The 27,011-nt window shown below is 42.0% G+C and overlaps 1 protein-coding gene across 1 annotated transcript in view; it reads left to right on the top strand.

The window, feature by feature from the left end:
* The first annotated feature begins 691 nt into the window (after positions 1-691).
* Positions 692-27,011, top strand: part of LOC142159465 (ATP-binding cassette sub-family A member 13-like) — a 253,807-nt gene continuing 227,487 nt past the window's right edge. Inside the window, exon 1 of the mRNA XM_075214364.1 lies at positions 692-789. Within this exon, the coding sequence (XP_075070465.1) occupies positions 732-789 (58 nt within the window). The 5' untranslated portion in view covers positions 692-731. The remainder of the gene's footprint in view (positions 790-27,011) is intronic.

Here is a 27,011-nt window from a genome sequence, read left to right as displayed (position 1 = left end):
ATTACTACTTTTTACATTGGGATTAAAAGATAGTAATCAACCATTTTGCTTGCTGATACTATATCAAATAGAATGCTAAAGATAACCTTGATGAACAGGCATTTAAGAATCACCAGATGTTACTAAACTCTATGAGCCTGGTTCATTAGGGAAAGTAAAGCAAAAAAAAAATGAGTAACTTTGCACCTTGGCAAAACCATTTTGCATTAAAATTTAATGGCAGATTTATAGTATTGGTAGGGCATGTTCTAGATCAACTGTAAATTTCAATGTAAAAATAAAGCTATCAAATATGTGTGTGCATAGAAGGAAAATACTGTCTGTTTTTTTCATGTAGCACACACATATTTCATAGCTTTATTTTTACATTGAAATTTAAAGTTGTTCTAGGACTTGCTCTATCCCAACTATAAATCTGTCCCCACTTTTTACATTTACCTCCCCCTCCAATACAACATGGTTTTGCCAAGGTGCAAAGTTACTAATTTTTTTTGCTTTACTTTCCTTAATGAATCAGGCCCATTGTGTATAAAGTAGTTGTACTCCAAAGTAACAATATGAATTAAAGACATATAAAACAGTATCTAACTTGATATACTGTGACCTCACATTTTTTGTAGCAGCTGATTGATGATGATCTGAGCACAAATATAATTCAGTATCTTAATTTGTTTTCTATTTTAAAGGTATACTTACAGTTACTGCAAAATGATGAACATTTATGTCAACAAATGGGATTGAACATGGATTTACCAGACTGCAAAAACCCCAATTCAAATGACATAGTCAGTAAGTTCCTTATGTATTTTCCTGCTCTAAACATTATTAGATCACACTTCATAATGAGATGTTGTCCACACTATATAGAGAGAAAGATGAAGATGCTACAAAAAAATTGCTGGTACACTGCTCCCAGCGGCACATGTAGATGCACACTGCATTTGCATTCAAAATTTTTAAGGAAATACGTTGCCAGGGGAGAGACCATAATATGACAAACCCTGCACCATTCCCCCTCTCCCACAAACACTTCTCCTTCCTCATTAAGACTTTCCTTTTCCTCTACTATCCCCTTTTCAACCCTCACCTTCCTATCAGTATCAATTTTATTGTAACTATTATAGGCAAACGAGGATGAAGAAGCTAAGATAGGGTGAACTATATTGAGAAAGCAAACATAGTAGTATTATATGTCAAACAAGGAAAAATTTGGTTTTGGATTTTTAAGACCTAATTAACACAAATTCTGCCACAATAATATAGTAAAAAATTATCATACATAAAAACTCAACCAATGACCAACACTGACACATACTGATACACATTGATCACTATGCAAAGGCACATTGATATAACACACTTAATAATAATGACTTGGTATTGTTGGTCTGGCTGATGGGGGTCTCTAAAGTGCCTATGTAATAAATAAATTGTATGAATTAAGTGAGGAAAAGAGCAAAGTAGTTAGTTATTTCTCAGGAGGAGCCCAAGTAAAATACATGTGTATAAAGAGGGGGCTATCTTTAAAATGAAAAAATAAAAAAACCATGATAATTTAAAATAATAAACTAACAAAATAATAATGGAGAATAATACATGCGATAATAATAATAATAATAATAATAATAATAATAATTTAACTAATGCAATATATAAAATTAATAAATAAATAATTTAATGCTAAAATCATTTAGAACACTAAATCCCTCTCCCCCAACCGCCCAACAACTTTCCGTAACAGACACTGCTGCTACAGAATTGTAATAGGTATAATGTGCAGTGCTTGGGCTTGGTTGGTTCAATCATGCATGGAACATTGATCATGGTGTCCAGCAATGCCGCTGGGTGGTGGCAGACAGAGACCAGTCTCTCTCTCCTTTTCTGGTAGTTAGCCATCTAAGAAAAATCTTTTAGCTGGGGAACCCTCTTTCTTGTATCCAGGAAACAGCTGGATCATCCTCTAGGTAACCTAGGCTTTTGCTTTCACCCTAACCCATTTTTATGTTGTTTTTTTTGACAGACAGAGAAGAGGAGTACAAACTTGTATGTTGCCCATGAGTTCTTAATCTAGCTCTGACCCAGAGCTAATGCCCCACAAAACCTCACCCTTCCTATGGTCCTGATTGCTTTGCATGACATTCTTATAGATACTCAACTCTAATTTGTAACTGTAAATAAAATGCAAAAGAGGTATACCACCGCACCAGATAGTATGTAATATAAATTGGTCTCCTTCAAAAATATATAAATGTTGTGTAACAAACCTGGGGTACATATAGCGATATACCAACCAGGGGGTGCACCCTACATGATATAAATTGTACCAATGAAGTAGAAAGAAAAGGATGTATATTGGGGCACTCCAATGAGGGGATGATTATAAAATATAACTTTTAATGATGTACATTAAAAATGGGGGTAGAGAAGAGAGCGAAATATTTAAAATAACATATAACAAACAGTGATACATACACTTTAAAAATGCAAACTAAGTTGCAAGAGCTCCTACTGTCACGTATAACAACAGTTGTATGTGCACAGACTTCAATAAGTCATAGGGCAGAAATGGTCAAAATAAACCTAGATGAAAAGCCGTTGTTAGAACTGCCTATTGATATTCCATATATATGTGCGCTAGACCTCAAAAAGTGTCATCTGTATTAGATGCAAAAAATGAGCATTTACCAAAGTGTCTCCATTGTAATAGTAAGAGACTATCTTATGGTATAAAAAAGAAAAACACCACAAGTAAGGTAAGGTCAGCAGTAATTCCCGCCTGATCGCGGGATTTTGTGATAAGTTCCTCCAATTTATTCTAAACAAAAATTACTTTGTGTACAATGAAGGCTTTTACTTAAAGATTAGAGGGACGGCGATGGGGACAGTTTGTGCACCATCGTATGCAAACCTGTTCCTAGGCTGGTGGGAGCAAGAATACGTTTTTACGGAAAAAAACGAAGAATTCACCAATCATGTAATCATGTGGCTGAGATATATTGACGATGTCCTCATCCTATGGGATGGGGATACTGATCACTTTGATATCTTTACAACCATCCTCAACAATAACGATCTTAATTTAAAACTAACATCAGAAATTAACACAGATAAGATCAACTTTCTAGATCTAACAATTTATAAGACGGATGAGGGATTACTTAGGAGTGATATTTATAGAAAGGAGACTGCCACTAATACTATCCTACATCATACCAGTGCTCACTTTCCACCGGTTATCCGGGGTATCCCTAAGGGGGAACTCCTGAGAATTAAAAGAAACTGTTCGGATAATTCTACTTTTGAAAAAAGAGCAAATGAACTTACAACAAGGCTTAAAAATAGGGGGTATAGTAACAAGAGCCTCAAAAAAGCCACAAAAATTGTTTCTCAAAGAGATAGAGAATCACTTATCTATCCTAAAAATAATTTGAAAAAAGAGAAAGAAACCTCAAAGATTCGTATGGTTGGTACATTTTGCGCAGAATGGCGACATTTGCAGACTATTTTTCAAAAACATTGGCATATCTTGCTTTCTGATAAAGATCTGGGAACAGAATTAGATAAACATATCTCCTTTAGTTGGAGAAGAACTAGTAGTTTGAAAGATAAACTATACAAAAATTGAGTACATACACTTGCGCTTCCGTTCATGCCCATAGATGTTCATAAACCAAATGTGCTATTCATAATTGGATGGTATTCCTCGCTTAGGACTCAGATGTCATCATATGAAATGTGTACATGTATGGAAAAACACAAAAAAACATACAAGACCACATAGCGTATTATGTAAACATATGATCTAATACTTTCAAGTCCACCACCAGAATGATAGTATGTGTCAGAGTCCTAAGATATGTTGTTTTTCCTCACAGCACCACACTCGTGATATCTTCTCCTCAAAGCCCCTCTCGGGTATATGCTTACATCTCCATAGAATAATTTGCGCTTTTCAAATCCAACCTCCTCTTCCTCATACAAACAAATATGGAAAATGTCTCCAGAAGAGCGATGGGGCATGGAATATATAAAAAAAGCATACGAAGACAACTTCGTGCATTACCCCAAAATACACATTTAATATCAATGGAACAAATAAAAACAATAATAAAACTGGAAAGCACACATGTGCAAACGTATCTGTTGTGCTTGTTTCCTTAATGATTCACAGCTGAAAGCTGCACACAGATGCTAAGGACATGTTTGGTATTTGAACTTGTGACGCCAGTGCTAACCACTAAAGGAACATCTATGCTATACCACCTATGTTAGAAGAGTAAACGAAATCTGTTGAGCTTGTGCAAAATATTCCATGCCCCATCGCTCTTCTGGAGACATTTTCCATATTTGTTTGTATGAGGAAGAGGAGGTTGGATTTGAAAAGCGCAAATTATTCTATGGAGATGTAAGCATATACCCGAGAGGGGCTTTGAGGAGAAGATATCACGAGTGTGGTGCTGTGAGGAAAAACAACATATCTTAGGACTCTGACACATACTATCATTCTGGTGGTGGACTTGAAAGATCCACGAATTTGTCCGAGAATTGGGTATGTTCATGAACAATAAAGTTGTTTGGGTATATTCAGGAACAATAAAGTTGTGGAACATCAGACCTCGTTCTGACTCGAGGACTGTTTCCTCCGGAAGAAGAGTCAACGGAGGAGGGACTATGGGCGGATCCCGATAATAGGAGTGACTATTTAAATTGCGGCTGTATGGTTTTAATGGTATGCCTTGAAAAAGACCCACGACGGACAGGGTTGAAATGCGTTGGCGGCTTTTCCCAGAGACCGAGTGACCAGTGTGACACGTGCTTGTGTTTTGGATCCCAAGCTGCAGCAATACCATCTATAAGTGGATCCCTTCACAGGCTGTATACACATTGCCATCCGGTACGGGACTTTTATATCATTATGTGGATACGTTTGCACATGTGTGCTTTCCAGTTTTATTATTGTTTTTATTTGTTCCATTGATATTAAATGTGTATTTTGGGGTAATGCACGAAGTTGTCTTCGTATGCTTTTTTTATATATTCCATGCCCCATCGCTCTTCTGGAGACATTTTCCATATTTGTTTGTATGAGGAAGAGGAGGTTGGATTTGAAAAGCGCAAATTATTCTATGGAGATGTAAGCATATACCCGAGAGGGGCTTTGAGGAGAAGATATCACGAGTGTGGTGCTGTGAGGAAAAACAACATATCTTAGGACTCTGACACATACTATCATTCTGGTGGTGGACTTGAAAGTATTAGATCATATGTTTACATAATACGCTATGTGGTCTTGTATGTTTTTTTGTGTTTTTCCATACATGTACACATTTCATATGATGACATCTGAGTCCTAAGCGAGGAATGCCATCCAATTATGAATAGCACATTTGGTTTATGAACATCTATGGGCATGAACGGAAGCGCAAGTGTATGTACTCAATTTTTGTATATGTCTATGTGATTTTGAATTAGTTGTGGAAATTCTAGAGTACACACGCGGCTGCATGCCGAAGTGGAGCGCCTGATAGAATTGATTATCTATTCTATATGAAAGATAAACTAGTCCATAGTGATTTGCAAAAAAATCAAATAACAAACAAGAAACCGAAAGGATTTTTTAAATGTGGCACTTGCAATTATTGCCAATATATGATACAGACTAAGTATTACACAGATAAATTTGGAAAAGTGTGGCATATAGATGATTTTCTTAATTGTAAGTCTATGGGCATTATTTATTGCCTTTCTTGTCCATGTTCCAAACTGTACATTGGAATGACAACTCGACCTTTCAAAAAAAGATTATCAGAGCATATCTGCAATATCAAAAATGGCCTTAGAGACCAAAAAAATTTTAAACCTATTACCACAGTGGCAAAACATTTTTTGACTTTCCATGCGAGTAATCCAAAATTTCTAAAAGCCTTCGCGATGGAAAGTGTCCAACTTGGGATTCGAGGTGGTGATATTCAAAAAGAACTTTATAAAAGAGAGACGAGAAAAATTTTTCTCATGGGGACCATGATTCCCAATGGTCTCAATGACTATAATAGCTTTATCTCTTTTCTCTAAAAACATATCTAATTCTAGTACTAAGGTCCTGTACAATACCATCTACTCCTATAAAACATTCCCACTCCTTTTCTGATTTGGAGATATCAAAATTCTATACCAATATGGTCCTCCAAACATCGAGTATATCTTATGATAAATGTAAAACAGTGTAAGATCTCTCATGTGTAAACTTTATTTTGTGGTTGCTACTTATGGAACAGCCACAAAAAAATTACACAAATAAGTATTATAATAAATTACAAATAATTTTATATAGAAATTTCCAATAGAAATAAAATAAAATTGAATGTTACTTATTTGGAAATTGATTGGTGATTTTATTTATAAATCCACCTGACTAATCGATACTATATATGGGACCTGCTGATTGACTGTACTGATAGGTACTTTATCATGTACTGCCTTAAATCATGGCAACTGTGAGGATATGACAGTGAATACTGTTGTACCTACTCTGAATACCAGATTTGTATTTAAATAATTGAAATCTTTTTTCTCTATAGAAGTTAAATATTAATAAATTTTAAAAGATAATTATGAACATTACATTATAGATGACGATTTATTATCCCTATGACTAGGAGCCGCTGAGACCAGTACACTTGTCTCTTACAACTGCAGCGCTTAATGGGATCAGTGCATTTCGTATTTCAGAAATCTCTGTATGACTCTTTTTTACACATCAGGGATTATTAAAAACTGTAACTCTCTAACACAAGTGAATTGCGAGATCTCATTCATTCTACTCGCTAACACCTATGTCAATCAATGCTCTAGAAATACACTAATTGGTTTTCAACGTGACATGTGATGCATTCATGAATATAAGTGTTGGATTGGTGCAGATCATCACGTGATCGAACACACTTACAAACCAGCAGTATATAAGAGCTGTCATTTGCCTCCCGTACCCAGCCTTGAAAAAGCAGCCGAGCGAAACGCGCGTTGGCGTTTCAGGGCTCCTACTTTCTTTTTCTGCCTTGTGTCAATTTGGACCTGTTACCTTCCTGATCGCTCCCCAGTTATTATAGGCAGGGAACTTATCACAAAATCCCGCGATCAGGGGGGAACTACTGCTGACCTTACCTTACTTGTGGTGTTTTTCTTTTTTATACCATAAGATAGTCTCTTACTATTACAATGGAGACACTTTGGTAAATGCTCATTTTTTGCATCTAATACAGATGACACTTTTTGAGGTCTAGCGCACATATATATGGAATATCAATAGGCAGTTCTAACAACAGCTTTTCATCTAGGTTTATTTTGACCATTTCTGCCCTATGACTTATTGAAGTCTGTGCACATACAACTGTTGTTATACGTGACAGTAGGAGCTCTTGCAACTTAGTTTGCATTTTTAAAGTGTATGTATCACTGTTTGTTATATGTTATTTTAAATATTTCGCTCTCTTCTCTACCCCCATTTTTAATGTACATCATTAAAAGTTATATTTTATAATCATCCCCTCATTGGAGTGCCCCAATATACATCCTTTTCTTTCTACTTCATTGGTGTAAATAAAATGCCTTGTCTATTAATTCCATTGTAGCTTGTGCAAACTAAGAGATATCTGGGGATAGATGTATCAAGCTACGATTTGCCTTTTTCAGCGCTTTTCTTGGACTAGTTTGAACCTGTCGATTTATGAAAGTGCAACTTGAAAGTAAATCACCAGTAAAGTGATGTAACGAAAATCGAAACGCTACAAATGTATGAATCTGCGATTTTGCAAACTCGCTGTAAAAATTGGCAGAAAAAACACACTGCTTTGCTTTCCACTGCTGTCCTAACATAACAGGAGGCATAATACAAGTTTTAATTTTGAGGGTAATCCTGATTTCTTGTTTAGAGGGGCAAAAAATTATTATTAACTAACTTATGGAGGCCAAATTATTTTATAAATAAATTAGAAGGCCAAATTTCATTAATGATTAAATGTAAGTTAAAAAAATGTATTTATTTATATTATAGTAACATACTATTTCATTACCAGAGAGGCAATAATATTTGTTTCTGATGTGGCAACACTTAATATTTCCAGATGGGGACACAATTTAAAGTACATACTTGTGGCACAACAAGTGGCAGCATGCACTTGTTCCCAAAAATAATTTGGCCTTTGTCAGATATTTAATAATAATTTTTGCTCCTCTAAACAAGAAATCATGATTACCCTCATAATTAAAACTTGCATTGTGTCTCCTGTTATGCATACTTGCCAACTCTCCCAGAATGTCCGGGAGTCTCCTGCATTTCGGGTGGGTCTCCCGGACTCCCGGGAGAGTGTGGCAATCTTCTGCATCTGCCCAAATTAGGGCCAAAATGCTGCGATTCTGCAGGAATGACGCATTTTGCGTCATTACATCACGGGGCGGGGCCAAAATGACGCGATTTCGGAGCCCCCCTCCCCGCACGGCCACCTGCCCCAGAGAGGCTCCCGGACACCAACGGAAAAAGTTGGTAAGTATACTGTTATGTTAAGAATGGCCAGCTCTAACAGCATGCTTTTTGTTGTTGTTGTTGTTACCCCCCTGGTCCTTCAAACTTGACAGTGAAATACTCGGTAAAAAATAACTACCGTATATACCCGTGTATAAGCCGAGTTTTTCAGCACATTTTTGTATGCTGAAAAAAGCCCCCTCGGCTTATACACGGGTGAACTTACCTGGTGGCCGGTCCCTCAGTTGTTCAGTTCCGCTTTAAGGTAAGACACTCCGTTAAAAAAAAAAAATAGAGAGAGATTTTTTCAGCCTTTTCCTTCCTCCGCAGTGGAACGCATATGCGTTCCACTGACAGGAAGTTCGGCATTTGGAACGCAAACTTGCGTTCCAAATGCCGAACTTCCTGTTGGTGGAACGCATATGCGTTCCACTGCGGAGGAAGGAAAAGGCTGAAAAAATCTCTCTCTATTTTTTTTTTTTAACGGAGTGTCTTACCTTAAAGCGATCTTCATTTTTCAGCAGCAATGATTATGGCAACCTGATAAACACAAAGGTGCCTGAGAACTTGAAAATGGGGAAAGACAGGGAGGAGATGAAGTTACAGGATTTGCAGCCTGAAATCTCTCTAGCACTTTACAACAAAAAAGGTGCATTCTTTCACAGCAGCCTCATTGACCAGAACATAGTTGATTTCTTCATCCCCTTTCTGCCACTGGAGCGCCGGCATGTGAAGATGTGTATCAAGGAAGAGCTAAGACAATATGGGCTCCAGGAGGATGCACATATAATAGAGGCTGTGGCAAATATGATGCCGTACGTCCCAAAGGAGTGCAATAGTGGCCCCAAACGTGTGAGAGTGACCCTGGAACTCAAGTCCTGACAACTGACAACCCCACCAAACTGCAAGTAATAGATTTTCAAATTTCACAATTTACACACTTAATAATTTATTTGTATTTTATGTGTATACATATTCTTATTTTCCACAACAATGTACATAGGGGGTGAAAGCATACATCAAAATGACAAAATAGCAATAAACTGAAAAACACACATGATATAAAAATGCATATACAGATGTAAATTAAAAACATAATAATGAATAAATCTAAAAAAAAATTACCAGTAGCTGCTGCATTTCCCACCCTAGGCTTATACTCGAGTCAATAAGTTTTACCAGTTTTTTGTGGTAAAATTAGGTACCTCGGCTTATATTCGGGTCGACTTATACTCGAGTATATACGGTAATTATTGCTAAAACCAGTTTGTTGGGTTTTTTTTTCTTAGGACTATTAAAGTGTATTTACCAATTGGTTATTTAGAAGTGGATATTGTAATAACACAACTTTTAAAATCTTGAAAGGGAGATGTTTGATTCGAAAGTCCTTATATACGGTTGGTAAAAAGCTGCAATGTTGTATGCTTCGAAAGCACTATGTTAAGTTCTGCTTGGTTTGTTAAAAATGTCCCAGGATTGTAGTTTGGTAGCAATTATTAAAAAGTAAGTAATGCTAGCAGCATGAGTGTAGAATTTGTTTTCCTCCTGTGGCTGTATAGCCTACTGTCTCTTTTTAGTAGGTTAATGTGATGCTTTGGGACAAGTGCTTTTTTCGATTCAACTAGTGAGCTGGAACCTGTCTTAATTCAAAGAGACTGTTCTGATTGATCTAAAGTGTATTTTGAAATGCTGCTTGGGAAGGCTAAATCATGGTTATTTTAGTTAGAAGGTAAAACCCAGTGTTGAAATGGTTTTTTTTTTGTTCTTTTTAAGTTCTAGGGCTAGATTTACTAAACTGCGGGTTTGAAAAAGTGGAGATGTTGCCTATAGCAACCAATCAGATTCTAGCTGTCATTTTTTTATTGCACTCTACAAAATGACAGCTAGAATCTGATTGGTTGCTATAGGCAACATCTCTACTTTTTCAAACCCGCAGTTCAGTAAATATACCCCCTAGTGTTTTATTTAAAACAGGGCAGCATGAAGGAGGACATTTTCATTGTAGGGGTTTGGAAAGTTAAAAGTTTAATTAGTAGCCAGACACAACATTTTTATATGGATATTTAGTATTTTCTACACCATTGTATATGACAATATGTACTTCTTACAACACCACTTACTGATGTCACAGATCATGCAGTGTTCAGCCTCTACACTACAAAAAAAATCTCATGAGCCATGAAAGGGCCATGAAGGGTAAGGATACTAAAAGTGCCAATATCCCCCATCCTGGCACCTAGAGAATCCCCCTTTCAAACAACGTGATCCCTTAGAAGCTATTGTCTGGTAATCAGCATAAAATGACACCCTACACTACAGAAATTATTATGCAGACCAGGGATGAGGAAGGAGTGTTTTAATGCCCAGATCTCCCCAATCTTTGCTCCAAGAATTATAGTTCTCTACAGAGGTGCCAAGGGGGGGGGGGACAAATTACCCAGGCCCGGACCTGCCTGGGAGCCCGGGGCCCTCACTGGAGCACTATAGTTAAAAAAAAAATATGTTAAGGTATCTTTATGTGTCCACGTGTGGGAGGGAGTGGTCCACGGACAGTGTGTAATGACTGTCTGCCGCTGCCCACTGCCCAGCAGCCTGCAGAGTAAACCAGGAGCTCCAAATCTCGCAAGATTTTGTAATCTCTCAAGATTTAGAGCTCCTTGTTACGAGCCGCATCGGTACGCCGCATCCTGGCGTGAGGTAGCAGCCGAGCACGTGCATTAGTTACAATGCACTGTTATCTTTGTGGCATAGAGTAGGAGGGTGTAGGGACATCCTCCAACTTCAGGGGGAGCTCTCGCATGATTCTATTTGTCATTTATATTTTCATACATGTTCCTGGTTTGTGATATGACCTTGGCTAGTTCTAAGCTAGTAATTAATTAGCAGCCTCCTGAGGCTGATTGTTAGTATTTAAGGCAATGAGGACTGGGCCTCACTGCCATTTATAGTTCCTGCTCTGTGCATACTTACCTGCTCCCTGCTCTTTTCCTCTTCTCTGCCTTTGGATTGATCTTGCTGTGTATGACCTTGGACTCTGCTATATTGTCTGTGACCCTGACCTCTGCCTGTCACCTGGACTCTGCTTTATTGCCTGTGACCTTGATCTCTGCCTGTTACCTGGATTTGTTGTTTACCGCCAGCCCTGACCTTTTGCCTGGACTACACCACCGCTGCCCGCTGTACCTCTTGAGCTCAGCCCATTTGGACTTTGCTATTCTTCCACCTGGCCCTCACCTGCGCTGTGGTAGGGTTATAAACTTGTACTACTTTGAGCTTAAGACTTGGAGGCATCCGAGTACCTGTGAACATGCTCAGCTCTACGGGAAAGGCGGCTGCTAAAAGCGAAGACCTCTGTGACCTGTTTTACAAGTTTATGACACTTGCCGTCAGCCCTAACACTCCTAGCTTGCTCTGCAGGACTTTTCTGTCAGCAGCATATGTAAGTACAGTGGGCTGGTGAGGTTATGTGCTTTCAAGAGGGTTATAATGTGTCCTGGGGGTTATAATATGTCTTGGGGGCTGTTATTATGTGTCTAGGGGTTATAATGTGTCTTAGCAGGGGTTGTAATATGTCTTGGGGGGTCGTAATGTGCCTAGGAGGTTGGATGATATGTCTCAGGGGTGGCGTGTTGTGTCTGAAGGGTGGCGTGGTGTGTCTGAGGGGTGGTGTGGTGTGTCTGAGGGGTGCTGTGGTGTGTGTTGGCATATAGGAGTGTTTTGCTGTGTCTCCTCGTTGCTCTGGTAACCTGTTTCCCCATTGGTCTAGGAGGAGATATTTTCTGACACTCATTGATGATGCAACTAGGATGACACATGTCTACTTCATAAGAGCTAAGAGTGAATTCATACAGAAAATTGTAGAGACTCAAACAGGTCTGAAACTAAAAGCCTTGAAATCCGACAATGGCGGAGAATATGACAGTGGAACTTTAGCTGAATTCTTAAGAAAATATGGTATATAGCACCAACTGCCTAGCATGGACTATGTTGAACGACGCAGGTCTGGAGAAAAGTTTTTGGGCGGAAGCAGTGTCCACTGCAGTCTATCTTAAAAACTGAGCGCCCATAGTAACTGTAAAAGGTAAAACGCCACTGGAGGCGTGGTCCGGTAAAAATCATTGCTGAAGTAAAAATAATAGGGCTGGCAGGCTTGGTCTTTTAAATCTGCAGTCACATTGTACTTTGTTATATAGGTAACACACAAAGAGGAGAGCTCCATTGCTAATTGTCATTGATGACCTAAAAATAATAGGGCTGGCATGCTTGGTCTTCTAAATCTGCAGTCACATTGTACTGTGTTATATAGGTAACACACGAAGAGGAGAGCGCCATTGCTCCATTGCTAATTGTCATTGCTGAAATAGAAAGAATAGGGCTGGCATGCTTGGTCTAAATCTGCAGCTACATTTTACTGTACCATAACTCACTCAGAATCAAGAGAGGTGGCAGGGTTCAGTGCTGAAACAGAAATTGCTGCCAGTGTTCTTAAAAGTCTCCAGTGACATTCTACTGTGCCATAGCTCATACAGAGGGGTTGACATTGTTCTTGACATTTTCCAGTCTCAGTCATGATGATACAAATCCCTCTACCTCGTGTGCTAAAGCCTATGTTCAAGTGCATAGTGGTTTTAAGTCAAGGAGACAAAAATGTTAATAAAAAGCTTGTCTCAGCTAGATGTCAGCACCTGCAATCTATACTGTCATCAAATTCACCCTCATCAGTGTGTACATCATCCTCAAACAATACTAATTCATCCCCGCTGGAATCCACCATCACAGAAGTCTGTGTACTTTGATGTAATTGCCGGTAATGGCCTTCCTCATGAAATTTGTAGTTCATTTTATGGAAGAACTGTCACGATTTTTGGGCAATTCTTTTAGACCAGACACATGTCAAAATGTTGTGCAGACTCATCTACATCAACACTGGGTCTCTTGGGAAAGTTAAGTTTTTTCCTCACAGCAATTTCCAAAGAAACTGAAAGAGGAAACGTCATTGTGTCATGTACCAATTGAGCTGTCAGCTTGCTGACCAGAAGCTCATTGCATCTCTTGAGATCTGGGTCAGTTGGAAAGAAAGAGAAGACAAAGCTCTTAACCCTAGGATCAACTATAGTTGCCAAAATGTAATGATCCGATTTCAAGATGTTGATAACTCTTGGGTCCTGGCAAAGTGAATAAAGTACTTAATCTACAAGTCTAACATAATTAGCGGAATTGCTTTGTTTCAGTTTCTCATTCAATTTCTCTTGCTGCTTTTCAAAAAGTCTAATTAGGGGAATCACTTCACTCAAGCTAACAGTGTCTGCACTCTCTTCACTGATGACTATTCGAGTGGTTTAAGCACCTTGCATAACACAGAAAGTATTCTCCACTGCGCTGGACTAAAGTACATTCCCCCTAAATTCTATTCTTCTTGCAACTGATTCATTCTCCTAAATGCTGTTGCAGACTCCAGGAAAATGACCCTATATAGTTCAGAACACAGACAGCATCTCATACATGTCATTGTCATTTCTTAAAAAGTTCTGTACCACCAAGTCTATTGTGTGAGCAAAACAGAAAATGTAATGGAATTCCCCCCGTTGTAATGCTCTTACAATATTGGTGTGTGGCATTATCAGAAATCACATATCCTCAGTAGAGTCCAAGCAGGATAAACCATGTTGCAATGACATTCCTTAGTTTTTCAAACAGGTTGTCAGAGGTATTACCCCTGACCTGTGCCTTGTTTCGTCTCTGATATCCACCTCTCACTCCCGCCTTCAAGACGTCTCCCGTGCTGCTCCCTACTTATCGAATTCCCTACTACGCTCAATCAGACTTTCCCACAGCCTTCAAATCTTTAGATGATCTTTGAAAACCCATCTTTTTTTTAGAGGTGACCTTATCCTCAATAACACTATTCACATTAATGCACCCTCACATCTATCCCAATCTCCACTCTGATCCATACTCGCTCCTCTTCTTTCAGCTGTGCCCTCTTTCCTTTAGAATGTAAGCTCACTAATTAGCAGGGTCCTCCATACACTTTGTTTTCATGTCTCAATTAATTTTGTCTGTTCTTGTTTTACGTATGTGTTGTTTTATGTATGTCCTTGTCTTCCCTACTGTACGGCGCTGAGGAGCACTGTGGTGCCTTAAAAATCTACAATAATAATATTAATAATAATAATATGCCTCTTAGTGAAGCAGATGATACACAGAGTAGCCTGCCTCTGAAAAATGTGACGTTCTTGGGTACATGCTGCTGCTGTCCCTGCTGATGAAGGCAAATCACCAACCCAGTGGGCTGTCACAATCATATAATCTTTAGTTTGCCCAGTTCTGCTTGTCCACATATCTGTGTATAAGTGTACAGTGGGTAGAATGGCATTTTGTATCCCAATAATTACATTTTTATGAACCTTCTGGTAGAGGTGAGGAATAGCTTTTCTAGTAAAATGGTGTTGTGATGAAATTTTGTAACGGGGACAGAAGACCTCAAGTAACTGTCTAAAACCATCTGCATTAATAGTGGTTATTGGACGCACATATAACACTAGCATAGTTGCCATGGTGTCTGTGATCTGCTTTACGATTGGGTGACATCTTTCATACTTGCATCCTCTTGCAAAGGATTGTTTAACAATCAATTGTTATAAACTACTAGCAGTCTTCTTCTGGCTCTGCTTCTGGGTTGAAAATCCACCCCCAGCAGCAGCAGTGGGGCTAACGCTCAAAGATTCTTCTGAAGAGTCCTGAATGGGGGAGGAGTCATCTCATCTTAGAAACTTGGATGCAGGATTAACTCCGATCACTACTGAGGATATTGATGATGAAGGTGTTGGGGGTGTAGATTACTGGTGCTGGGATATAGCTGAGAGAAGGAAGGTAGCTGAAGCTGGACTGCTTGTTGTTATTCTTTAGCATAAGTTTCTAATTTTCAGAAAAGCTTTCCATGAACTCGCTTCCAATGGTGTAACATGGATGAGGTTCCTAGATGGTTAAGGTCCCTACGTATACTGACTTTGGCTGTACAATGCTTCAAATAGCTAGACAACTGTTGATAGGATTTGTGTAAAAATAAATTCACACATAATTGGTGGATTTTTTATTCTCAAGCATGACAATGGCATTCTACTTATCACTGGCAAGAACTGCTGCAGCCTTTGTTTGAAAGTATATGAAAATAATATTGTGAACTCTGCGGTGATCAAATTGACTGCAAATGACTTGAAATTAGTATTATTGAGGTTAATAATAATAATGTAGGGGTGCATGCAAAATTATGCGATTTTAGCAAAACAAAATATGGATTTTAGAAAATATTAGGGATCCAAAACCAAATCTAAATCCAAAATATGCAAGGGCGGTTTTGTCAAAGCCAAAACACAAAGTTAATACAGATCCAAAACCAAAGCCAGAACACAAGGGTGAGTGAACATCTCTACTAAAAACACAGTACACATGGGGTGATTCAAGGGTAGTCAAGAATAAGCAGTGCAGTACCACAGCCAGATCCAAAAAGGGAGCCCAGAAATAAATCTAAATCAGGAGCCAAAATCAGAAAGCAGAGAGCAGAACAAACAGGAATGCTGGAGAAGGTGTGCACCAATACTCTGACACCCTAGTGGTGCCAGAGGCTTCTTTAAATAGTATAAGGTTAACCCTGAATGGGCAGGAGAAGATTCTGCAGTCAGAACACAGCTGACTGTTGATGGTGAGTTGAGGAAGCGTTATGAATTAGGAAACTTATCGACTTAGATTGGAGAGCTCCTACCAGCAAACGAAAGGGACTGGTCATGCAGGTAATGGAACCATTGGAGACATGGATACTGTCAACCTTGGTCAGTGCAAAAGGCTGCGACAATGGAAGGTAGGAAAATGGAGTCAGTTTAGCGGATATGAAGTTCCCCGCAGATCCTAAGTCCATGAAAGCTGTCAATAGTATTGGGCCTTCTGGAGAAATAAGAGTTTCCCTGGGACTAGGGAGTAGGGGACATAGAGCCTAGGTAAACACCCTGTCACCACCTAGGATGAGGAATTTTCCTGACTCTTAGCTAAAGAGGAGAGATGATGCCTGGGATCCCCACAATAGAGGCACAGGCTGTACTGCTCTACTGGGGAAGGAGGGAACAACCTATCTGCTCTGGAATGGAAATAGGATACTGGAAGTGGGGTGCCAGGCGCAGCAATGAGCGGTGAGATCGGCCAACTTCAGGGTACATGCCCTGGAGTGGATGTTCACCTTGCTGCAGAGGGAGATCAGGTCATCAAGCCTAGAAGGTAAGTCATGCAAAACCAAATCATCTTTAATGAGATCATGTAGGCCTTGCCAGAAAGTGGCTATCAAAGACTCATTGTTTCCTCTTTCAGAATCTAGGGTCTGAAAATTGTAATGCTTATTGGCCTGCAGTGAGGGACTGAAGAGTCAACAGGCTAGAGACAGCTAAAGAAAAGCAGCCAGGTTTGTGGAAGACTTTACAAACGTTTTTTATGAAAATGGTGGGGTTCTGTAGCATGGCATCATCACGTTCCCAAAGGGGGAAGCCCAGATGAGAACTTGACTGGAAAGCAGGAAGATTATATACACCAACTTGGTTCTTTCAGAAACAAAATTCTCAGGGGCTAGTTCAAAGTGAATGGCATATTGGCTGAGGAAGTCACAGCAATTTTTGGGGTTGCCATCATACTTCTCTGGAGATGGAATGCGTAAGCCTCTGGAACTAGCAGTACTGGTAGTAGCGGTGGAGACAGAAGTAGTCACAGTCACGGCTGGCACACTTGGTGTGCCGGGAGCGAGCTTTGAAGAGTGTCTAAATGAGACATAACCCACTAAATGCATTGCTTGGCTGGACTCCTGCTGGTCCAATGTTTGGGCCAGATGTAGCAGGAGCTTTCCGGTGGAAGGTTCGTTCTGTTCACTCATGGCCAGAGTATACTGTCACATCAATGACACTACGGTAGCCACTTGCTGGTATCAGTGCAACTAATCAAGGAGGCACAGAGTCTAACGCACCCAGAGTATTCACCAGGTATCCCTACAAGGAAGTATAGACTTTGCTGTGAAGAGTGCGCAGGTCACAGTTTACCAGCACAGTGGTATTGAGGAGAGGAATGGTCAAAAGATCCAGGTCAGAACCATCTGAAACGCAGTACACAGGGGTGATCCAAGGGTAATCAAAACAAGCCGGAGGTCAAACCAGAACGAGCAGTGCAGCACCAGAGCAAGATCCCAAAAGGGGAGTCCAGACACAAGTCTAAATTAGGAGTGAAAATAAGGAAGCAGACAGCAAAACAAACAGGAACGCTGGGGTAGGTGTGCACCAATACTCTGTTACCCTAGTGGTGCCAGAGGCATATTTAAATACTATAAGGTTAGCCTTGATTGGCCAGAAGAAGCTTCGGATTTCAGAACGCAAATGACCGTCTGTCACTCACCGTACTGTGAGTGCCTCTTCCCGGACATTTAGGAACCGTGGCCGTCCTCCATCCTGAGGGTCTGCGCATGCGCAGCCCTTTCCTATACTTCAGTGTATGTCCCTTTAACTCAATTGGCAGATCAGGCAACACTCCCTATATTAAGCACCTGTGGTCAACACCACGTTGCCTGATCTTGGAGTCTCATTCCCCATGAGTCTCTGAAGGTGTTCCTGTATTCCTCGTGTATTCAGCGCTGCTGATTCCTGTGGTTTCCAAACCATCCTGAGGGTCTGCGCATGCGCAGCCCTTTCCTATACTTCAGTGTATGTCCCTTTAACTCAATTGGCAGATCAGGCAACACTCCCTATATTAAGCACCTGTGGTCAACACCACGTTGCCTGATCTTGGAGTCTCATTCCCCATGAGTCTCTGAAGGTGTTCCTGTATTCCTCGTGTATTCAGCGCTGCTGATTCCTGTGGTTTCCAAACCACTTCTACCTCTGTGGTTTCCAAACCACTTCTACTACTGTGGTTCCCATACCACTTCTACCATCAACTATTTCATCGTGACTGTTTGCTGATTCCTATCCGCTGCCTCCGTGCACTACAGTCCTCTAAACCACATCAACACTATTATATTTCATTGTGACTGTTTGCTGGTTCCTATCCGCTGCCTCCGTGCACTCCAGCCTTTACTTCACATCCACTCACCTGTGCCTCATCAAGTCTGTGAGCTGATTCCTATCCGCTGCCTCCGTGCACTACAGCCTCCAGCTTGCAACTCGCCTGTGTTCACCATCGTGACTGTTAGCTATTCCTATCCGCTGCCCCTGTGCACTGCAGTCTCTTCTCAGCTCTCCTGTGTTTCCTCGAGACTGCTGCTCTCATTGCCATCCGCTACTCTCCGTGATCAACAGCTCCTGGTCTACTCTGCTCTCCCGTGTTCCATCGCTACTGACACCTATTGGTTGCTACTGGTTACCTCCGTGTACTCGCAGAGTCCTGCTGCTGCTGACCGCGCTATCGTCCATCTACTGCTGATCCGCTCTCCACGCCTTCACGTGTCCCGCTGGTCTCTACCCTCCTGTCAGCATTGGATTCGTATCTCATCAACTACTCCTCTGCTGGATCATCTCCATTCTCCTGGGTCCTCCATGAGTCCAGTTCCACGTGTTACTGATTCCTGTGGATTCGTGTCCCTGTTGGTCTACTTACCTGTGCGCTGCACCTACTAGACCGCTGCCTCATCTATCCAGGGACTTCTCATCCAGCCGGCCTCCTGCCGCTCAGGTATCGCTGCACTCCTATCTGACTGCCTGCTTCTGAACCACGGTATGCATACTTCTCATTGAGTGTGCTGGTGTATTGCATATCTTGCTGGACTGTGTTGGTTCTCCTCTGGAGTCTGCTATCCGCTGAGTCTATTGCCATCATTGACTGTGTTAACTTGTGCTGGACTACTTCAAGAGACTTTCTATATTTGCAGACCTGTTCAGTCAGTTATATATATTGTGCATGTTACTGTGGATCGTGTATAAGGTGCCTGTGTATATCCTGTGTTGCAGTCTCTCCCCGTGCATCTCCTCACATATATATTCAGTGGTACAACTTGCTGATGTCAGACCACTGATCCCTGTTTCCTGTATCACCTGTTCCAGTATCCTCTCACATAGCAGTGGTACAACTTGCTACCGCAGACCACTGACTACCCGGATACCTCCACTTGGATTCCATTCCTTCACTCAGACAGCGGTACAACTTGCTATCCGCAGACCGCTGACTCTCATCACCTCCTTGTTCTGTTGGACATTCCTCCTCACTATAGCAGTGGTACAACTTGCTATCGCAGACCACTGACTACCTGCACGTGCCCTTGTCCATACAGTTCCTCGTAGATTATTACCTCCATATTACCAGTGCTGCTAGTCATAGACTTTCCTGAGCATCTCATCATCTACTATTTCCTGTTCCGTGATCACCCAGCTACCAGAGTACCCTATTACCATCTACATCGCTCTGGTAAGCCTACCACCTGGTGATCCCTGGGTAAAGACTCCTAGTGCCCGTGACAGTAAGATCAGGCCATGACAGACCCAGATACGGAACCTACCGCCAAGGAGATGCTGCAGCATCTGGTCAGCCGTGTGGAGCAACAGGATGCCCGCCAACAGCTGTTACTTCAGTGTTATCAGTCATTAACCTCCCAAGGAACATCTGGACAGACTGTGACAGCTACTACTGAGGCTCCTGTGCTTTCCTCCGTTTCCCCAATGCCATCCCAGGTGTCTATAGCTTCCACGCTTCACCTGCCTACTCCGTCAAAATACGATGGAGACCCCAAAACTTGTAGGGGTTTCCTTAACCAATGTTCAGTCCATTTTGAGCTCCAACCTCAAAATTTTTCTACCCATCGTTCCAGAGTGGCCTATCTTATCTCTTTGTTTTCAGGACAAGCCCTGGCTTGGGCCTCCCCTCTGTGGGAAAGAAACGATCCAATATTACAAGATAGTGCCAAATTCATTTCTACATTCCGAAGTGTGTTCGATGAACCAGGTCGTGTGACCTCCGCTGCTTCCAGCATCCTCCGTCTACGACAAGGATCTCATACAGTAGGCCAGTACGTCATTCAATTTAGGATCTTAGCCTCTGAACTTCAGTGGAATACTGAAGCCCTAGTTGCCGCCTTCTGGCAGGGGCTTTCCGATAAAATTAAAGATGCACTGACTACTCAAGAGCTTCCTTCGTCACTTGAAGATTTGATCTCTCTGTGCCATCGTGTTGATATGAGATTTCGTGAAAGAGAGGCTGAGAAAACAACTTTTGCTAAAGCACCTCTTCGTTCTAACCCTCAATTTCGTCCAGTTTCACCCTCTGTGATTCCCATGGAGATAGGACGTTCCAAATTATCTTCAGAGGAGAGGAAACGAAGAGTAAAGAATAGACTCTGTATCTATTGTGCTGATTCCACTCATATTCTCAGCTCTTGCCCTAAGAGATCGGGAAATGCCAGGCCCTAACTAGTTCTGGAGAGGTGAAGTTAGGGTCCCTGGAGTCCTCTCCATCTTCCATGAAATCTAAAGTCTGCGCCTTTGATGTTACGATTTCCTGTGCTACCAAAACCTTTGAGTCACAGGCATTGATTGATTCCGGAGCAGCAGGAAATTTTATTTCCAAATCATTAGTAAATCAATGGTCTTTACCAGTGATTACCTTAAAAACACCCATTACTGTGACGGCTATAGATGGATCACGTCTCATCAACGGTCTCATCACCCAGAGTACGTCTCCAGTAACCCTTCAGATTGGTGCCCTGCATCATGAAGAAATATCGTTTTTAATCCTTCCTGTTACGACAAGTCCAATTGTCTTAGGCCTTCCATGGCTTCAGTGTCACTCTCCCCAGATTGACTGGGGCACCCCTCAAGTCACGTCTTGGGGGTCTGAATGTCACCATCGTTGCCTTTCCCAAGTCATTCCTCTCAAAGTACAGCAATCTTCCATCTCATCTACCTCACCGGGACTCCCTCCTCAATATGCTTCATTTACTGATGTTTTTGATAAAGCTCAGTCTGAACGTCTTCCTCCTCATCGTTCTTGGGATTGTCCGATCGACCTTCTACCTGGCAAGACTCCCCCCAGGGGCCGGGTCTATCCACTCTCGTTACCTGAAACTCAAGCTACATCTGATTATATACAGGAGAACCTCCAGCGTGGGTTTATTCGACCTTCCACCTCTCCCGCTGGAGCTGGGTTCTTCTTCGTTAAAAAGAAGGATGGATCTTTACGCCCTTGCATAGATTTTCGTGGACTCAATGCCATTACTATCAAGAATCGGTATCCCATTCCGCTGATCACTGAGCTATTCGATCGCATCAAGGGAGCCCGTATCTTTACTAAGTTGGATCTTCGTGGTGCCTACAATTTAATCAGAATCCGTTCCGGTGACGAATGGAAGACAGCGTTTAACACCAGAGACGGGCATTACGAATATCTGGTAATGCCTTTCGGGCTGTGTAATGCCCCCGCTGTTTTTCAAGGTTTCATCAATGAGATCTTCCGGGACTTATTATATGTATGTGTCGTCGTCTACCTGGACGACATATTGATCTTTTCACAGGACCTGCCTTCTCACCACCAACATGTGGCAGAAGTCCTCTCCAGGCTACGGAAAAATTCATTGTTCTGTAAATTAGAAAAATGTTCATTCGAATTACCCCAGATTCCATTCTTGGGGTATATAGTTTCCGGAGTTGGCCTGAAGATGGATCCAGACAAGGTGAATGCTGTACTACATTGGCCCCAGCCAACTACTCTTCGTGCTATCCAGCGTTTTTTAGGTTTTGCCAATTACTATAGACGCTTCATTCAAGACTTTTCTTCCATTGCATCTCCTATTGTGGCCCTGACTAGGAAGGGGGCTAATCCTAAGCAATGGTCACCTGAGGCTCTTCAAGCCTTTCAAACACTAAAAGAGTCCTTCTCTTCGGCTCCAATCCTTCGACAGCCTGATGTGACACTCCCCTTCTTCCTGGAAGTAGATGCCTCTAATGTGGGCTTAGGAGCTATTCTCTCCCAACGCTCGGAACAGCAAAAATTCCATCCTTGTGCCTTCTATTCTCGGGGTCTCCTGCCCGTAGAGAAGAATTATACTATCGGGGACAAGGAGTTACTGGCTATCAAAGCTGCATTAGAGGAATGGAGATACTTGTTGGAAGGAGCTCGCCATCCGGTGACGATCTTCACGGATCATAAGAATTTGTCATATCTCCAGTCTGCCCAATGCTTGAACCCTCGTCAAGCAAGATGGTCTCTTTTCTTTTCCCGTTTTGAGTTAATAATAACCTTCAAACCAGCTGCCAAGAACAAAAAAGCTGACGCTTTATCTAGAGCTTTTGTGACGTCCTCTGATATAGAAGAGGTTTCCAACCATACCATTCTAGACCCCAAATGTATCTCACTGGCTGCTTCGTCCACCAAAACGCTGCCATTTGGGAAGACCCTCGTGCCTCCTACTCTAAGGAGGAAAATCCTTTCGTGGTTTCATGCCTCTCGTTTTTCTGGACACGCCGGTGAACGCAAGACCTTTGAGATTCTCTCTCGAAGTTACTGGTGGCCTTCGATGAGGAGAGACGTCAAAGAGTTCATTGCTTCCTGTGAGCTATGTTCCCAGTTCAAATCCTCCCGCAGAACTCCAGCAGGGTTGCTGCGACCACTACCCATTCCGTCCAAACCGTGGACCCATATTAGTATGGATTTCGTTACTGACTTACCACCTAGTAAGAACCATAACACTATTTGGGTAGTGGTGGACAGATTTTCGAAGATGGCTCATTTCATTCCTCTGTCTGGTTTGCCTTCCTCATCTATTCTGGCTGAACATTTCATTAAAGAGATCTTCCGTATCCATGGATGTCCGTCTGAGATTGTGTCGGATAGAGGAGTACAATTCGTTTCCAGATTCTGGCGAGCCCTTTGTAAAACCTTGGGCATACGATTAGCACTCTCATCTTCTTACCATCCGCAATCTAACGGACAAACTGAACGTGTCAATCAAGATCTTGAGACTTTTATAAGGATGTTCTCATCAGCCAATCAAGACAACTGGGTAGAGTTGCTTCCTTGGGCTGAATTCGCCCATAACAACATGTACCATGAGTCATCATCCAAAACTCCATTTTTTGTGGTCTACGGTCACCATCCGTCTTTTCCGGAATTTCCTGCCCTCCCGCCCACCCAAGTTCCTGCGGTGGAAACTGTTTGTCAGACCTTTAAAAATATCTGGTCTCAGGTCAAAACCTGTTTAAAGAAGACATCTATCAAATATAAATCTTTCGCAGATAAGAAGAGGCGGGCTATTCCACCACTAAAAATTGGAGATCGTGTCTGGTTATCCACCAAAAATATTCGTTTGAAGGTCCCATCTATGAAATTCGCCCCTCGTTTTATTGGTCCATATAGGATCATTCAAGTAATCAATCCAGTATGTGTGAAACTTCTTCTTCCTAAGAATCTTCGGATTTCTAATGCCTTTCATGTATCCTTGCTCAAACCTCTTATTATCAACCGTTTCTCAACTCCTCCCTCAGCTCCGCAGCCAGTTCAAGTTCATCAGGAGGAGGATTTCGAAATTACTGAGGTACTAGACGCAAAAATTTCGCGAGGAGTCCTCAGTTTCCTCGTTCATTGGAAGGGCTTTGGTCCTGAGGAGCGCTCTTGGATCAAAGCTGAAGATCTTAATGCTCCTGCCCTTTTGAAGAAGTTCTACTCCAAAAATCCGGACAAGCCCGGTTCCAGGCGTTCTGTGCCCACCTTTAAAAGGGGGGGTACTGTCACTCACCGTACTGTGAGTGCCTCTTCCCGGACATTTAGGAACCGTGGCCGTCCTCCATCCTGAGGGTCTGCGCATGCGCAGCCCTTTCCTATACTTCAGTGTATGTCCCTTTAACTCAATTGGCAGATCAGGCAACACTCCCTATATTAAGCACCTGTGGTCAACACCACGTTGCCTGATCTTGGAGTCTCATTCCCCATGAGTCTCTGAAGGTGTTCCTGTATTCCTCGTGTATTCAGCGCTGCTCATTCCTGTGGTTTCCAAACCACTTCTACCTCTGTGGTTTCCAAACCACTTCTACTACTGTGGTTCCCATACCACTTCTACCATCAACTATTTCATCGTGACTGTTTGCTGATTCCTATCCGCTGCCTCCGTGCACTACAGTCTTCCAAGCCACTTCAACATTATTATATATCATTGTGACTGTTTGCTGATTCCTATCCGCTGCCTCCGTGCACTACAGTCCTCTAAACCACATCAACGCTATTATATTTCATTGTGACTGTTTGCTGGTTCCTATCCGCTGCCTCCGTGCACTCCAGCCTTTACTTCACATCCACTCACCTGTGCCTCATCAAGTCTGTGAGCTGATTCCTATCCGCTGCCTCCGTGCACTACAGCCTCCAGCTTGCAACTCGCCTGTGTTCACCATCGTGACTGTTAGCTATTCCTATCCGCTGCCCCTGTGCACTGCAGTCTCTTCTCAGCTCTCCTGTGTTTCCTCGAGACTGCTGCTCTCATTGCCATCCGCTACTCTCCGTGATCAACAGCTCCTGGTCTACTCTGCTCTCCCGTGTTCCATCGCTACTGACACCTATTGGTTGCTACTGGTTACCTCCGTGTACTCGCAGAGTCCTGCTGCTGCTGACCGCGCTATCGTCCATCTACTGCTGATCCGCTCTCCACGCCTTCACGTGTCCCGCTGGTCTCTACCCTCCTGTCAGCATTGGATTCGTATCTCATCAACTACTCCTCTGCTGGATCATCTCCATTCTCCTGGGTCCTCCATGAGTCCAGTTCCACGTGTTACTGATTCCTGTGGATTCGTGTCCCTGTTGGTCTACTTACCTGTGCGCTGCACCTACTAGACCGCTGCCTCATCTATCCAGGGACTTCTCATCCAGCCGGCCTCCTGCCGCTCAGGTATCGCTGCACTCCTATCTGACTGCCTGCTTCTGAACCACGGTATGCATACTTCTCATTGACTGTGCTGGTGTATTGCATATCTTGCTGGACTGTGTTGGTTCTCCTCTGGAGTCTGCTATCCGCTGAGTCTATTGCCATCATTGACTGTGTTAACTTGTGCTGGACTACTTCAAGAGACTTTCTATATTTGCAGACCTGTTCAGTCAGTTATATATATTGTGCATGTTACTGTGGATCGTGTATAAGGTGCCTGTGTATATCCTGTGTTGCAGTCTCTCCCCGTGCATCTCCTCACATATATATTCAGTGGTACAACTTGCTGATGTCAGACCACTGATCCCTGTTTCCTGTATCACCTGTTCCAGTATCCTCTCACATAGCAGTGGTACAACTTGCTACCGCAGACCACTGACTACCCGGATACCTCCACTTGGATTCCATTCCTTCACTCAGACAGCGGTACAACTTGCTATCCGCAGACCGCTGACTCTCATCACCTCCTTGTTCTGTTGGACATTCCTCCTCACTATAGCAGTGGTACAACTTGCTATCGCAGACCACTGACTACCTGCACGTGCCCTTGTCCATACAGTTCCTCGTAGATTATTACCTCCATATTACCAGTGCTGCTAGTCATAGACTTTCCTGAGCATCTCATCATCTACTATTTCCTGTTCCGTGATCACCCAGCTACCAGAGTACCCTATTACCATCTACATCGCTCTGGTAAGCCTACCACCTGGTGATCCCTGGGTAAAGACTCCTAGTGCCCGTGACACCGTCGATGGTGAGCCAAGGAAGCATTCCTTTGCTAGGCAACGGCACCCGATTGCTACTGCTCACGCACGCACCATGTGTTGGCTGGAGAGTGTGCTCAATGGTATGCATATGCTCTATGGTATTTGCACCTTTCTCCAGATGCTTTTGAGAAATGTTATGGTTCCCTTTATTCCAATACCTTCTGTGATCCAAAGAACAAAGAAGTGACGAATAATGCATGAGGAATATTATTGTAGGCAAATTTGTTGTCTATGGGATGAACTGGAATTAAGTGGAGCGACAATGACAGAAAAGGATTGGTTGAATCTTGAAAAGTAATTTGGTAAGCCAAAGAACCTTTGTGAAGCTTTTACATTTGTGTGTTTAACCAAATCTTGAATGGTCTGGAGTTTGGCTTGATCCATGGTAAACACTTGTGCAGGAATTATGTACCGCAAGAAGGACACCTGAGGTACCTCAAAATATTTTTTTCAAGTTTTTCTAACAATTTGTTTTCTCTCAATTTCTGGAGTAGTAAACTGACATGCTCTTGATACTGAGGTAAAGATGAATTGTAAATAAGGATATAATCTAAATTGGTGAATCCGAGCTAGAGGTCCTTGCATTGTTCTATAGGGGTTCTCAGAAAAAAAAAATCAGCAATGGCTGTAGTATTGTCCTTATTGTCAAGTGGATAGATCTACATGTGATGTGTCTCCTGTCAGGTGACATATCAAGTCCGGCTAGGGAACAGAAAGGGAGGAGTTAGAATTATCAGAATGGCCTGTCACCATCTGGAGAGCTGCAGGTTGCCACAGATTTTCTATAGCTAGCAAGGTACTTGTAGTT

This window comes from Mixophyes fleayi, chromosome 5 (assembly GCF_038048845.1).
Source record: "Mixophyes fleayi isolate aMixFle1 chromosome 5, aMixFle1.hap1, whole genome shotgun sequence".
NCBI classification, from domain to species: domain Eukaryota; kingdom Metazoa; phylum Chordata; class Amphibia; order Anura; family Limnodynastidae; genus Mixophyes; species Mixophyes fleayi.
Note: the sequence above shows the minus strand (reverse complement) of the source record. Positions and strands in the feature narration are given on the sequence as shown.